This window comes from Pundamilia nyererei, unplaced genomic scaffold (assembly GCF_000239375.1).
Source record: "Pundamilia nyererei isolate P.nyererei 1_Seehausen unplaced genomic scaffold, PunNye1.0 scaffold00041, whole genome shotgun sequence".
NCBI lineage: Eukaryota > Metazoa > Chordata > Actinopteri > Cichliformes > Cichlidae > Pundamilia > Pundamilia nyererei.
In genome coordinates this window covers 2,966,507-2,982,717 of record NW_005187442.1, presented here as the reverse complement: position 1 = coordinate 2,982,717, position 16,211 = coordinate 2,966,507, and the positions used below count along the sequence as shown (strand labels likewise).

General features: G+C 42.4%; 1 protein-coding gene across 1 annotated transcript in view; it reads right to left on the bottom strand.

Moving 5' to 3' along the window:
* The window catches only part of extl3 (exostosin-like glycosyltransferase 3), a 41,238-nt gene that overhangs the window by 10,891 nt on the left and 14,136 nt on the right, over positions 1-16,211 (bottom strand). The window contains exons 2-3 of the mRNA XM_005731132.1: positions 2,733-5,366; positions 954-1,081 (exon numbers count right to left, since the gene is read on the bottom strand). Coding sequence (XP_005731189.1) covers positions 954-1,081; positions 2,733-4,871 — 2,267 coding nt within the window. The 5' untranslated portion in view covers positions 4,872-5,366. The remainder of the gene's footprint in view (positions 1-953; positions 1,082-2,732; positions 5,367-16,211) is intronic.

Below are 16,211 nucleotides of genomic sequence, written 5' to 3'. Positions count from 1 at the left end.
TGCGCAAAAAGTGTTTCGATACCTCAAATTGGATGCTTGAAATTCCTACTTCGGACTCACAGAGCTAAGAAATCTCACAGCGCAAATTAAAGTCTCGAATGAGTTCATGTGAGACCACTTAAAATGTCTAACGCACTCGGCTGCCGAATGGCTTCTCCTCTTTGGCGAGAGCGGAGATTGGGAAGCATTCCTGTGTAATTCTGGGGGAGTTTGAGATAATTCGTGACAAATGACCCCGCCGTACTCGTGCTCGGCAAGTGAGTTTTTGCCTGCCTCGACAAGCTGCTGCAGCACCGAGTCGTAGACAAGTCTGACAGAGGGGAGAGGTTGTAAACCAAAATAACTTAACGGCGCGCTTGATCATTTAATTGGTTTAAGCACGGCCTTCATATTCAGCTCATCTGAGTGCTGTATGGGCAAGACGCTGACAGCACATTTCCCTTTTATTTTCTATACTTTGGTCTCTAGCAGGAGGTTCAGTCTCTCTGTCGGATCCAGTGTTTTTTAGGAACGTGATGTTTCGACATTATTTTGAGCATTTTCCCTTCCTTCCTTTTTATTTAGCTCAATGTTTACGTTCAGTTTTCTTCAGAAGCACTTTTCTTGAGAAAAGCACCGCTCACAACGTATCATCTTTAATTTATCTATGAATTGTTGTTCCAGTTAATGACTTGCAAGACAAAACAACACCAATAAAAATGAAAATAATTAAACAAGTACTGTGCTTAGCAGTTGTAATTAGCTCCCTTTTTAGAGCTCTGCTATCACATTAGAATTAGGAGGGACTTTTTTTCTGTTGATCTTTGTCGCAAAATTCTAATTAAATCAACTTTTCATCTTCAATGTTGCAGCAAAATTTCCACGGTGGGTTAATACGCTTTTAATAAGCACGCCGAAACACCAAATGAAATGACAAGTGTGCACCAGGCGATAGCAAAAACATTTTTCTTCACCTGAAACCAAACATGATCTCATCGTGGCGAAGGTGAGCGTCGTCGTCGATAGACAGGATTGCCTCGGTTTCCACGGCATCCCAGGGTAGGAAGCGATTGTTGAGGCTGTTCTTTTCTGTGCGGACCACCTGCAGGCAGGAGAGGAGAGGCAGCAAGAGCTTTAATAAAAGGCACTTTTTAGAGAAGTAGTAGTAGTCTAGATGAGATCTAGTAGTACCTGCTTATGTAGTGACTGCTTCTAAAAACGCGGTTTCCTGTATCTTACTGCAAATCGCTGTTAGATGCAAGCTGTTAAGCTGAAGTGCTTTAAGTGCACTTTATTCTAAAACGGTGCCAAAAATTTGCATTTTAGAGACCAGTTAGAGCCCAAGTCCATATCAGTCAGCCTGTAATGATGCTGATGACAGATGCATATTGGTATCTGTGTTTGGTGCATCATGTGAAAACCTTTTCAGGAATGTAATGCAGAAATAATGTGTTGATCAAATAGATTGATCAACACAGGACTGTGTCTCCATTACAATCTCAGAACTGTATGTAGCACATACAACACGGTAACGTCTTAGCTGAGGTGTGGAGTCTTCACGTTAAACGTCATTCTTCCTTTTTAATGCAGCTCTAACACAGCAGCTCTGCAGTGTAGTCATTAACACATTCTTCCAACCAACAGATCCCTGGTGCAATCCCAGGAAGAGAGAAATCCATTCGGGGTTACATCAGGAAGGGCACTGGGTACAAAAACACTGTCGAATCAAACATGTGGAGCTACCTGTTGTGGTGGTCCCCGGTGAATAAGGGGGCATCTAACAGTAACACTCTGCATTTATAAAAGCTCTGCCCTGCTGAGAGGAAAGAGACATTCCCATCTGCATTTAACCAAGTAAATAGGTAAGAACGAATAATTGGATAATTAGTGCTGCGATTAATGTGTTTCGACTTCTGATAGTGGTGAACTGAAACCTTAACTGCAAATGGCTTAAAATGTAGTGAAATCAAATCTTAAATTGAAAGTAGACGTCACAACTGTGTTAAACAGTTAAAGTAAAAGGATTCTCACGTGCACAAAGCAAAGACAACTTAAGGGATTAAGTGGCTAAGGGAAAAAAAGTTCAATTTGCCAAGGAGCATAAAGACTGGACTCTGAAGTAATGGAAAAAGGTCCTGTGGTCTAATGAGTCCTCTATTACAGAGTGATGGGAGCATGAGGGCATGATGCTTAATCGTCATCTACGATTTGTAAGGAAAAAATGCTTGTTACAAGGATGTAACTTGTTTTTTGCTATCAAGACTCACATTAATCGGTTAATTTAGTTGATGAATTTAACCAAATGAATAATATAAATAATTCACTGACAAAGATTGTGTTCAGTTTCAGTCTGGCACCACCAAATTCTTTAGTACCTCCCCATCAGCTCACCACATGTGAAGAAAGTCAGTGTGACAACCTAATGGTGTGGATGTGAACCACATGAATATTTGATTTTTCATCCTTAGTTCAAAGGCACAGATTTTATTATTCATGGGTGTCAAGCTTCTTCAATCCTTTTAGTAAAGCTGCTGGTAATTTGTATGGACTCCAACAGATTTTCAAAGAGACTGATCCTGATGTACTCAAAGAAACTTTTCATCTGACACATCAAACATCGCAGGTTACCTTTTTGCATTTCAGAGAGAAAAGATGAGCACGAGATGATTTCCTTACTTAAAAAAAAACTTACTATAACAACGGTATTTAGATAAATTGTTGCACGTAAAAAAGATCAATCTTTCTACACTCACCACAATGGGCAGGCCGATGTCTGGCCACAGCAGGTCATCTGAAGGAGGCTTGGGAGAATTCCACACTACCACTACCTTGTTAAGGTATGGCAGTCCATTCAGCCTCTCGAGAGAGTTCATCAGGACCTCCTCCCTCTCATAAGTCAGCATGACTACAGTGAACTGCTCTCGGGGAACATTCCCACCCAGAGCAGCCTGGAACTCCTTTCCAGAGCCTCCTGTACCTCCTCCAATAGGCCTGAAACCAGTACCTGAGCCAAGGAATTTGGCTTCAGAGGGCAGTACCGGGTCAAGAGGAGTGTGAGGAAACAGGTGGAAGGGCCCCGGAGCCCGGTTCCATGATCTGTAAGTGTCTGCAGCTGTATATGTGAAGTTGCGGAGAAAGCGTGGAGAGGCATAAGGAGGCTCCGTCTCGACGGGACCCAAATCCAGATCACCATTGTCAGCCAGGTTGGCATCTGTCCCAGCCAACTTCCCGGCTTTGTGAGGAATCTCATGAACTGGCTCTTCTTTGATGGGTGCAGCGGGAACTTGGATGCTGGTTCTGATACTGGCCAGAATGGTGTTGAGAACATTTTCTGAGGTTGAGAAGTACGTTTCCCACAGAAAGCGGCCCTGTCGCCTCATAGCCAACATGTCATTGTCTGACAGGCTCCTCAAGAGGAAATGTAGCTCTGTTACACGGGGCTTGGGGACCAAAATGGCAGCTTCACTCCAGCGAATAAACTGGTGGTAAGGCAGTCGGGAGTGGTCCCCCAGGACAACAGGGATAGCCCCCACTTCTAAAGCCTCAAACAGCCTCATCCCAAAGCCTGCTGATGCTACAAGTTGTCCATCCCCTGCAGCAATCACCAGGGCAAAGGTAGAAACCTTGAGGACCTCCAGTCTGTCTTCTCTCTCTCCACAAAGAGCCCACTCTGTTGGCAAACTTGGCCTCGGGTTCTTGCAGGTGAATTCCACCAGGACCTGATCCAAGTGGCTGTCCTGCACTGCCTTTAAGGTGCCGATTATGCGATCGTCATAATCGGCTGGTGGATCTCCTTCCATTTCCTCCTCGAAAGACTGGGGCGGTGCCTCCTGTAAGCTGCTCCTCAGGGACTCCACCCTCTCCCCCTGGAATGTGAAAAGGTATTTCCTCTTCACGGGAACTTGAGGTGGCACTTCTAAAAAGTTGGGTTCAGAGAGGGCATGAACTAGCGGGGACACAACTAGGTCAAAACCCTCACGGTACTGCTGCTCTAGGAAAGTGGACTGAGCAACTGCTGCTCGCCCTGTGCTCACATTATACAGGAAGTTCTGTGTCATAGACTTTCTAGAGAGATGCACCAGTACATGGTTGTGTCCATCAGACCTCCAGTAAGGAAGAGCTTTCAGTTGCTTCTCCAGCTCTGAAGGAGATGGCAGTGGGAAGGAAGGGGACTCCTGCAGCTCTCCTACCAGAACCAAATACAGACAGGCAATGTTGGGGTTATTAGTTACATAAATGTTGCTCTTAACTGATGCAACAAAAGCCTGCTTTACCAGAGGGTCAATATAGTTCCCCCATAGGTAGGAGTCTGTGTCATAGACATATACAGGGAACCCAGATGTAAGGGGACAGCGCGCATAGTCGAAGCAGGAGCGCAGGCGGCAGGAGCGTGGAGACTTGGGTGGTGGCAGCCCCGGATCCTCCTTGTCGGGAAGTAACCTGACGGGCAACGACAGCTTGGGCTGGTTCTGGGCCATCAGTTCTTTATAAGAATGCTCCGTTTGGCTGATAACATTTTTCAGCTGTAGTAGATCTTGCTTGGCACTGTCGATGCTGCGCTTGCAAGCCTCGATGCGCAGGTTAAGTCGGGCGATCTCCCCATTGAGCTCCTGCCTCTTTGCCTCCAGCTGCAACAGCTCCTCACTGACCGACTCGCGGATACGGCACAAGTCCTGCACATGTTTGGCCTCGCACAGCTCGCCGCCAGGCCGGGGCCCAAAGATGTGCTTGTCGCGATCCCCAGCTTCATCAATGGTAGTGAGGTAGTAGTGGGCAATAAGCGGGAAGAAGACCAGGATGAAGAAGAGCATGAAACTGAGCCACGTGAGACGCACGCGGCGAAACATCCACGGCTGGCCTCCGACGCCCACGCCGCCACCGTTACGCTGCATTGTTGACTCTCTCAGTCTGTTCTTCGTCCCTTCAGGGAACCATTGCTCTGGCGATCAGCAGCAGCCATGGCCGACCTTGTCAACAAGGCAGTGGAATAGACACTAATTCATCAAACCTGGGGTATAACTCTATCCTTCTGTGAAGGTCATCCAAGGCTGATTACTTCTCCTTAAGAGTCCTGCAGGTATCGGCTAGAGACTCAGTCTCACCTATACTCTGATATGAACTCTGATGAGTCATAGTCTGCACAAGCTAATGCCATTCTGTTTTTGTGAGCTCTGGCTATTAATCCAACTCTGGGTGAGAAGACAGCCCCACATCTGGGGAGGGGTTCCTCCTCGTTGGGTGCAGGGAATACATAGCTACTCAGAGGTCAGAGTGTGACAGCTGAGAGGGGCCGCTTCCATCCATCTTTCATCCACCCCTCATGAGAAATATCTCCAGAGACTGTGCCTCAGAAATCCACTCTTCTTCCTCCTCCTTGATTCAGAAACCTGAGAGGGAGAATAGCAGGAAAAAGAACTAATGAATGACACTAATTATCTGCAGCAAGAAAAAAAAAAAGAATTTCTGTTTAACTGCAAGAAAAGCTGTTTGGCATTAAGCTTTAATATGGCAAAATATTTACTTTTTTTATGCACCTCAAAACTTAAAGCTGAGCTAGATGTATAATTCTGTTTGATGAAGGCTGGGTGCAGTTAGTAAAGCAAACTCATTAGCCACAGCAGGATTGGTCACTTGTCACTTTCCCATTAATAAGGGCGGCCTAGTTTGTTTACTTAGATATGCAAGAGGTAAAAAGCCCAGAAATATAAATACAGTTAATAACTGTGTATATGGAATATTTACAGCTAAGCTTTCCACATCCACAATAAATATTTCTGTATAGAGCAAGACTCTGCAGCTTATCCAGTTGTTTTTTTTGTTTTTTGTTTTTTTTGCTGCATTCTGTGCATGACTGCCTGGAGAAAAAAAAAAACATCCGTATGCTGCAAAATACCAGGGGGTAGGTATCTTTTTCTTTCTTTTTAAAGTCACACAGAAAGAGCAGAAAACCAGGGAGAGCCATCACTGCGAAACTACAAACGTGCAGCGAGCCAACACCAAGAGTACCTCGAGCAAATCTCATTAAAGGCCTCCGCCTGCATCCCAGCCTCATCACTGCCTCAAATTACTCAGCATCCTTGATAACAGTTTATCCCAGAGAGTGATGCTGAATTATCTCCACTAGCTCAGGAAAGAAAAAGGCTCAGGCACACACAAAGGACACCAGCTGTAGGGTTGCTGGTTTTATTTCAGTTCCTGAGGCCAGTGGAGGTATGTGCAAGAATAACCTTGCGTACCTTACAGCTCAGAACTGGTTAAAAAATAAAAAGAAAGTAGAGGGGGGGGAAAAAGACCCCAGGAGCTGCATTTTCAGTGTGCAGATGTTGGGAAAAGATAGCTCTAGGGCAAAACCAGCAATACTGAAAGTCACAGCACCTCTTCTTCCACAGCCCTGAATGTCTCTTAAAGACTCTTACATCATAAGCATAATCTAAATTTCACTACAGACTGTTTCCTTCTAGAAGCAGCATGCCACAAATCCATCACACCACAAGCCCTGAGGATGTCGAGCGAGAGGCCAAGCGCCAAACAGACCTTATCAAATACGTTACCAAACCCACAACACTGAGAGCGAGCCTCGATAAAGCGGGTCCGACTGACACAGTCACAGAGACCAGATGAATGCAGGTGATGTTTACCTTTTTCCAACATAACAGCTCCTCTTGATAAGGATGTTATTCCCCGGGCTACTGGTAGATTCAAACATCTGTGGATGTAACGCTTTCATTGCAGCCTGGTTTGATCACAGCGCACGCAGATAAGATCTTAAAACAAACTGCGGGAAAAGCCATTTTTCATTCTGTCTGCTTCAAGTGATCACGTCGCCTTGCTGCATCCATGTGGCTGGCATTTCTGATGTTTAGAGATTACTGCGCCCTGAAAAACTGCATCCTGCAATACAGCTGCTGTGCATCTGTCTGTGAGCGTGCCTGTCAAGGAGAGGAATGAGGAAAAGGGCCGGCCAATCACACGACAGGCATGTGATCCCGTCTTGCCTAGAATGACCGCCATAGATCTGCAAATTTGAAAGCCGCAAGACTGAAAACGTTGCATGATATCAATAAGGGAAATCTGTAAAAGATTGTTTTTGTGATGACAAGACATCTTTTCTTCATAACTTGTGTGCAGCTTTGTGTAAATGTTTTGGGGTTTCTTTTCCTTTTGATCCCTCAAAAATAGGTTTACAACACAGGAAAGTAACGAGGTTTTTTTGCCAACAATTTTGAATAAACTAACCATTTTGTCTGCAACGTTTTAGTTAACTGGTTCTTTTGGAGCGCTTTTCTACTCTACTTGAGCACTCAAACCACCTCTATACAACATGCCTCATTCACCCATTCATACAAGCAATTTTCTAAGTGCTTTCTACCTTTCCCTGATGAAGACTTTTTAGTCGATACGCGTAGGTCGTGCATTTCCTTGCTTCTAGTTTTTTATTAGATATTTTTAAATCTCAGCAAGTTTTTTAGTCATTTCACCCTACTGATGAGCACCTGTTTAGAATATTTGTAAAAACATGGCAGCGCTTCATCTCTTTTCTTTACTCACACTCCAAAGGATGTATCAGAGAGAAACTTGAAGAAAGTATTTTGCCCAAGGATACTTTGGCATGCAGACTGCAGCAGCCAGCGATCAAACCACCAACCTTCCAATTAGTGGATGACCTGTTTTACCTTCTGAGCTACAGCCACCCCAAATGGGAAAATCTTCACATCACCAGGAGTGAAATCTCAAAAAGTTCTGCTTGAAAAACCACTGAAACGACCAGATAAACACTAAATACATAAAAGCAAGCAGTGATGTTTTGTTTGTTTTTATGAACCATTAATCGCTTCGTTTGTCAAAGATATTTATAGTTATTTAAAAACAATAATTTAATAACCAAACGTAGATTGCCAAAAGCATTCATTAACTAGTGCAAATCAGAGCTGTAATACAGCAACACACATACTTACATGATTAAAATAACTTTACCATCTGTAACTGATTTTAATTTTCTACACGTTTTAGTCTCGGGGTATCAGTGTGCAATAGATACATTGCAGGCTACAAATGTGGAACTGCACACAGGAATGCAGAGCATGACAGGTTAATATGAGATAGTCCTGCACTGTAACTAAAGGCCTGCATTCTGCTTTAGTTAGGAAGGTACACACAGAAAGCTCCCAGGACATATGACCCTGTGAACACTGACCCCCATCCTGCTGCTAAGTGATGTGCCTGAGGTGCAGAGTGACCGAACGGGAACTATCACAACAGTCCGATTAATCACTGCATGACTGCCAGTGTCACCGGGGTAATGGCAGGCAGATGTTGGCAAACACTACTGCCGGGTCTAATCCAAAGCCAAAAACATGCTGGCCTAAAACTCTTCCTATAGCTGCTTCTGGGAGACAGAGCAACACACATAGATAAAACCAAATCTCAGTCCCTTCAGTTGTAACTTTCTAATCTGCAGACTGTCTGGCCTCCTGCTACAGGCGGCTTAATCTCACTGCTGTCTGCATGGAAAACACATGGGAGAGCATTGATCACTGTGGACTTACTTTGTGGGGGATCAATGATAATGCCATCATTACCTACAGCTGAGCTGCAAGCTGGTTTGGTGTGAAGCACCTAAAGAGCTGTTATTGTAGCCATTTCCATTTGTGGGTTTTTGCAGAAGAGATGTAACAGTGCGCCACATAAAACACTGAAACGCAGCGATAGCGGCATGCCTGTCCTTGCCTTCACCTTATGCATCATGGTGTGCACTTACACAAAGCCACTTTGCAACTCTAACTGAATGGCCGCAGGCAGCAAATGTCATAATTATTCACATTGATTTTCCATTATGATGGCTAATCACTGTATATTATAGTACAAATATAACATTACTCAAGTAGAAAATCAATATGCATTTGATATGCAATCCATTTATTTTTCAGAGGATGAAATCCTCCGATGCAGTTAAATCAGGAGTTCTGTAGTCTTCTCAAGGGAAAGGAGAAGCTCAAGCACAGCTGATGACCCAGATAAAAAAAACACTCTTGCTCAACATGGTGTGCAATGAGCAACCAACGACTCAGTCAGCAAATTGCTGGTCAGTCCTATGAATAACACAGAATGTGGGAGTCCAGGAGAGTTAATTTGATTTGGAGGAATAAAAACTGGTTTGATGCAGGACTGGTTTTTATATTAATCCAGATCAATTTCACAGCTTGAGACAAATCAGGAAACAAAACCTTTAAAAAAAACAAAACAAAAGTGGGACAGAATCTATGTTGTGATGCTTGCAAACATTCTGCAATTCATCGTGTGGAATTAACAAACGTATTCATGTGAGGTGAAAAGAATGACAGCAGCAGGTGCTTGGCTCAGAGCCTGAATGAAGAAGTGGGGGTGCTGCTGGCATTTGAGGGCAAGAGCTTGTATAAATGTTTGAACAGTCTCTGCAACCTGGCAGTGCTTTTTGAGACGGTCCGGAAATTCCTTTAAGAAACACAGAACACAGACAGCAGTGACATTCGGCTATAACAGGTTTTTACTTGGCTACAATCGGTCCGACTCAAGGACCACATCTCATGAGTGGGGGGGGGTGGGTGTCACGGAGGAAGGCTGCTGCTGGAGCAGCTGGTGAATGAGTAAAAGCTGAAGTTTCTGAGGAATGACATATCCTGCAACAAAGTCGAGAGCGAGGGTTTTTTTTCCTGCCAGCAGATGACGAGTATGACAGACAGCGAGAAGAAGTCATAGATTCAAGGGCAGAAGGAAATATTTAACTGCCTGTATTCTCTTGCAAAAGCAGTTTTGATTATTTTTTTCATATCTAAAGAAAACAAGTTGTTTAGCAGTTATGTTGCACAAGTTTTGCACAAGTAAATGTTCCAATGTGGGATTTTTATTCAGTTAAATGTTAGAAATCAAATCTAGTTCATGAAAAAAGTATAAATCCAATGAATTACTTATTATTCCATTATGAATCCTTATATTAAAGGAATAAGTAATAAACCTGGTCACTCCTGTAGAAAAACGCCCGGTTACACCGCTGTCAATGACGTGAAATAGCTGAGCCTGTTGTTTCCACAGCTTGCAGTATACTTAAAAGACAATGTTCAAAAATAACACCGCTCAAGGACAAAGTTGCAATGCATCACACAATACAGTACAGCACATACTGCAGCAGTGTGAAGCTTATATGCACTGTAGGACCGGGACCACTTATTGTAAAAATGATCTAAACACCTTACCTTGCAGTAGAGCTCTGAGGGGGGAATCGAGTTTATCATATTTGCATTTCATTTTACTACTTGTTATTTTCCTAGCTGGGGAGCATATGTAAAAGGTCAAACAGTGTTTCTTGTCACTTTAATGCATCGCTAACATACCGCTGTAGTTAAATACTAGGCAAAACCGAAACCTTAATTTAAATGTACGCAGTTCTAGCTTACTGGGCCAGTAAGAACAGGTCTTCGAAGAACACGCTTCTGCACTTGAGAAAAGCTTAATGCCTGCTGGGACTCCAGGTTACCCTGATGCATTACTCTCTCCTTAAGGGGCTTTGGGCTCATTGCGCTTGCATACTACCTTTCCCATAATTAATTGTAATTTCATCGAGGAGTTCGAAGCATGGCATTCCCTGTGGAGGTGATGGGGTGGTGGGGAGGTGGAGGCAGCTGCAGGAAAGGCACAGTGGTAGGGCTGTGTGAGGGGAGCAGCTGTTGTAGCCATGGATCACAGCTCATCTGCAGACAGCTGATAGAGGCATCTCAAGGACTTTTATCACTAGCATGTTACAGAAATAACTGTAAGGCACTCATAGGAGTTATGACAAGACAAGAGTACTTGATTAAAGCTAGCAATTGATGGTCCTATTTAAATTGCTGAAGCTACTTGATGAGTAGCATTAAACCTTGCTTGAAATATTTCATTTTATTTCATTTGTGATGTTTGCTGTTTCATTTTGTGGTTGTAAATATGCTTCCAGAATAAGCGCATAACAGTGAATGATGTTGCAACTTTATGTGGTTTAACAATTATAAAAATCACACCGATCCCAAACTAGTTCATACTCCACCTACCTCTGACTATTATCTTCGTCTTCTTCTTTCAGCTTTTCCCTTTAGGGGACACCACAATGGATCATCTGCCTCCATTTCACCCTATCACCTCTGTCCCACCAACCCTCTGCATGTCTCCTTTACTACATCCATGACTTGTCTCTGTGGTTGTCCTTTTCTCCTCTTGCCTGGCAGTTTCACATTCAGCATCCTTTCCTAATAATGCCACCATCCCTCCTCTGCACATGTCCAAACCATCTCAGCCTCTCTTCTTTGGCTTTGTTTCCAAACTGCTGAGCAATCTTACATACCAGACTATATAATATATATATGAAAGCCTATTAATTACTTCTTCATGTTCCAAATGCATATCATAAGGCATTACTCATATACTGTGCATCATGCATGCAAATGAAAAATGATCAGACTTTTCTCTTTTATATTAGTAGTGTCTTTCCACAAATGGTTTGGGTGAAATTCCGGGGTATATTTGCCAAATGTCTAACATATTTTATTATTATCATCATCATCATCATCCTGTCATCTACAATCTAGTAAACAATCCTCACATTCTTTTTTCACCCCAAAGTGAGCCCTGATGCTTCCCCTAATTCATTGTGTTTTATTGATTTCATACGGTAGTCAGATGTACTTTATCTCAGTTTTAGACAGGTCTGTTGCTAGCAGAGGATCACACTAAGCACAATGAAAGCCCAGATGCTGCAGATCAAGGACAAGAATGATAGCCATCAACTTCATCCAAGACAATGGAGCTGGAGTTCATCTGGAACTGATTATATTGTTGTTTGTTTGTCATAGAGTACTTGACAAATAAAATATCTGAAGATGAGAAACAAAAATATTTCTGCTTAATATTTCATTTAAGAGAGCCACACTCATGGACACATTTCTTACCAACCGCAACTGTCACAAATCAATCTAAATCTGTTGAAAAGCACTGTAGGGGTAGGCTAAACACTGCTAAATTATGCAACGCAGTTCAACACCACCACAAGCGACACCCTCCAAGATGATCTTACAGTTGAAAAAAAATTGCCTCTCACTGGCAGGATTCCTGCAATAAATCCTTACTTTATGAGTTTTACAATCTTCAGTTTGTGTTGCAGAGAGACTGCAGTGATTTTACCAAGGTATTCTCATCAAAAACACAAAACAAAACAAAAAACCCCACCAGTTACTGAGTGTGTTTAACATACATATCATAAACAGAGAAGCTATTTTTTGGAATATGCACCTCTTCCACACCAAAAACCATGCAGAAACATTTCTGACTGTACACCAACTTAAGGATGAAATACTTTTCCACACTGCTCTATGAACTGAAAACGGTTCAGTGGATGCTCATTTCTTCCCTCTTTCATTATCAAATAATGCTGAGGAAATGACAATGAGGCCGTTATCACTATGAGGGGTATCGGTGCGATGATCGCCCAGAGAAGGAGCAATTAATTTCGCCCTCCGTGTGGATCACCTCCTACTCCGTACATAATGTATGGGTGCGATGACCTTTATATATCCGTGTGTGCATTAAAAGAGACGGAGACAAACAGAGGCAGACAGAAAATCCACACTAAACTGCCCTCTTGTTTGCAAGCGAATATCACTAGGTCTAATCATGAGTATTTATAACTCTGCTGAATACCATTTTGCGCAGACAGACACAGACAGAGATGTAGATAAACAGAAAGAGACAGAGAGTGATGACCGGGGAAGGGGCGGGAGAGGAGGAATGAGTTCATGACAGATGGGCCTGGGTAACTTCCGACCTCCAAAGCTCCTGCAGTATGACAACGATTACACACGAGCCTTAAAAATAAATAAATAAATAAATAAATAAATAAAAGTCCTGTGTCCTTTCTGGAGTGCACATATTTATCATTTAAGAGACAACCTAGAGTAAATCTCACATGAAATGCATGCACAGATGCAAATATCACCCACATGATCGAAAGACCCTACACCGGTAATGTAGACCAACATCTGCGAACATCTTCGGTGACCTAGCGCTCAGAGAGCGATAAACAAAATGAATCCTTCTGCCTTTGCAGGAGGTGCTAATCTGTCAGTGAAGCCTCTGCTGTTTAACTGCTGTGGCACGAGCTGCCCCGCAGGGGTGAGGCACGGAGAGTCTCTCGCCGTGGTGGTGAGAATTGCGAATGTGAGAGCCAATTAAAGTCAAAGCAGACAGAGACACAGAGGACTCCTCCATTTTTCACCACACAATAGCTCACACATTTTTTGTCTAATGAGTTTCAGCTTCCAAAAAGCCTCCAAAGAGATCCTCTGACATCTTTAATTTTTATTTGGCCTTTTTTTTCCTGCCAGAAATTCGCACAGTAGGCAAAAATATAATCATGTATTCTTCGGTTTCCCAAAACTGGTTAGTTAGCTTTGTTACTTTGCTCCTTCCTGAAAACAAAGGGCAGAGTTGGCAGAAAAACATGAAGCTGGTTTTTGTCGCTTTCCTTTAATTAAGGTTCCAATTTTATTGCTTTTTGAAAACACGTATTCATGATGCTGGACAGACTCTCTTTGTACACAAACTCAGACAAAATAACGTCCAATTTAATGTAGAGAAAAAGATTTTAAAAATACAACAAAGAATTAGAGTTTGCTACAGAGGACAGGAAGGAGAAGTGAATGCGCTCAAGTTAAACTGAATCCACATTCAAACAGATGCATGAGATGAGGTGCCTGCTGAGCAAAATTCAGGCGAGATGCGCAACTAATTCTTCTTGAAGTGGTATGAAAAGCAGTATTTGACAATTTTCCTTTGGCATTTCCTCTTCCCCAACAGCACGGTCATGCTTTTTATGTTAAAATTGTATTTACTTAGGAGCTGAGTGTTATCTAGAGCATCTATTGGTTCACATACTCCAGCGTCCTTCTGCGGTCTCTTTGCACAAAGAGTTTCCCAGATATTGTTTTGTATCGAGAATTGTTGTGAAACTAAAAGCTTAGACTGACTGTGACATACAGAATTGACTGGGTTTTTCACAGTTATTGCTTTATCCACAGTGCAGACAATATCTGACTGTGACAGAGAGGAGACAAGCTAAGGGAGAAAATTACATCTACAGAGATAAAAGATAAACTATAATTTGCTGTCAGTTGCCTCCGGATTGCCAAAGGTCTCTCACCCGGTCGGCTTTCAGCAGCGTGATGGAGGTGTCAGTTTGTTGCCTGTGCCAGACAGGCTCCATTGTCCAAAAATCACAGGCCGGTCTGGGCTCAAATCCCAAAATGACAAACTTTTGTCCGCAACCACCTGCGAGTCTTTAATTGCACTTCTTTGTTTTTCCATTTGAAATGCATTTGAAGCTCATGCCAAGCCCATGTATTTATAAAACTTTTAAAAAGACTTTGAAGAGTAATCATGTCAGATCTGGCAACCTGCGATCTCTATGGAAAAATATATATTTTGAAACGGTCTGGAGAGTGGTTGCTGGAGGTTGTTGGCTGCTGCTGGATGAAATTGGTTGCACGGTCACCTGTAGTTTGCATGGAAGTCACATATTTGTTTTCAAACACTTGTAATTTACTCTCTGAGCGGCATTTGAATTATGAAAATTGTGACATACACCGACACCAGAGAATGTTTGCCTTTAAAGTAAAAACTGTGCCATACTGCTACAACCAACACGCTTCAGATAAGATAAGATAAAACTTTATTAATCCTTCGGGTGGGTTCCTCTGGGAAATTCGGTTTCCAAAAAAGCACAGCAACGACAGAAGTTACAGAGTTACAGAATATTATATATACACACACATATATATAAATAAAGAGACATATATAAATAAAGTATACAAAGGGGATAAATAGAATAAATAGGAATAAAAAATAAAAATAAAAATACAAGTGAAATTGCACATTTGGCACAAGTTTTACTTTGAAGGCAAACATGCTCTTGTTTCTGGTTTGTGTTGCACTTTTCATAGGTTCACTATGACTTGGTGAATGGTTTGCAAGTGTTTGCAGACAAGCTGGGGTCTTCCAAGCAAATTAATGGTAACCAGTGTAATCTGCTTACAACCAAAGGAATTGTATACGTCTTTGTGACCAAATGCTACAACTGTTCGTCAACCAATCGAGGAATCCACTTTTTTTTTTTCTTAAGACCAGTGGTTCTCAGGTGGTCTGCAACCAGTCTCTAGCTGTGTGTGACTTAAATAAGCAGGAATTGTGATTATGACTTTTGCCACTGTACAGCCTTACTGGGGCTTACTGGTTGCATGGATTAATCAATGTTTTTTGAGCTTCTAGTGCTGCCAGAGGTCTGAACAACAAAGCAGGATTTGAGCTTATCTAAGTAACTTCAGGCTTAACGCTTGGTTTTCTTTACTGTGAAGGTGATTCCTTTCTTACCAGGGTACATCACCATGATAACATATCATGCAAATACAATTTGCTCTGGAGCAGGCTAGACTCCAGATTTAAGATCAACAAGAATGAAATCACCACCTACTGACCAATCAATGCTCTGGAAAACAGCCTTAGCATTCTGGGAATACCTTAAACAATTTGTACGCAGATGGTATGAGGATTTAATGTTTTTGAATATTTCCCAATGTCTTTGCATGTCCCTGCACCTATATTGCACATAGACTAAGCCTACATTTGAACTGAATTTAGTTTTTCTTTTATCTTTACACTCACAGAGGCTGCAGCAGAAAGAATAAAAACTAAAACTATCCTTTAAACATGAATTTAATAAAACCTTAATCATAACCAATACCTCAATAATAGAGTAGCTCTTTTTCAGTCTTACTGACCAAAGCACTTAAAACGCACACTTTAAATACTATATTATCCACACTGCTCTTCCACTCATACACGCACTCCTGTTTGTGCTTTGACTGCAGCAGCAGCTGCTGTATAATTTTTACTTCCTTTGGAAAACCAGCCGCTTTACTGCCTTGCATATATCCATGTTTGTGATTGGTCAGAGGATGACAATGCCATCCCTTGCATGTGAATGCACAGAAGAAACTCTAGGTTAAGTTAATGAGTTGATAACCAGCTTCGCGTGACTGCGTATGCTGATGACATTAGTAAGGGACGTAAATCTAGATAACGAGAAGATACCCTAGGTGTAGGGCTGCCACGATTAGTCGACTAGTCACGATTACGTCGACTATCAAAATCGTCGACGACTGATTTAATAGTCGACG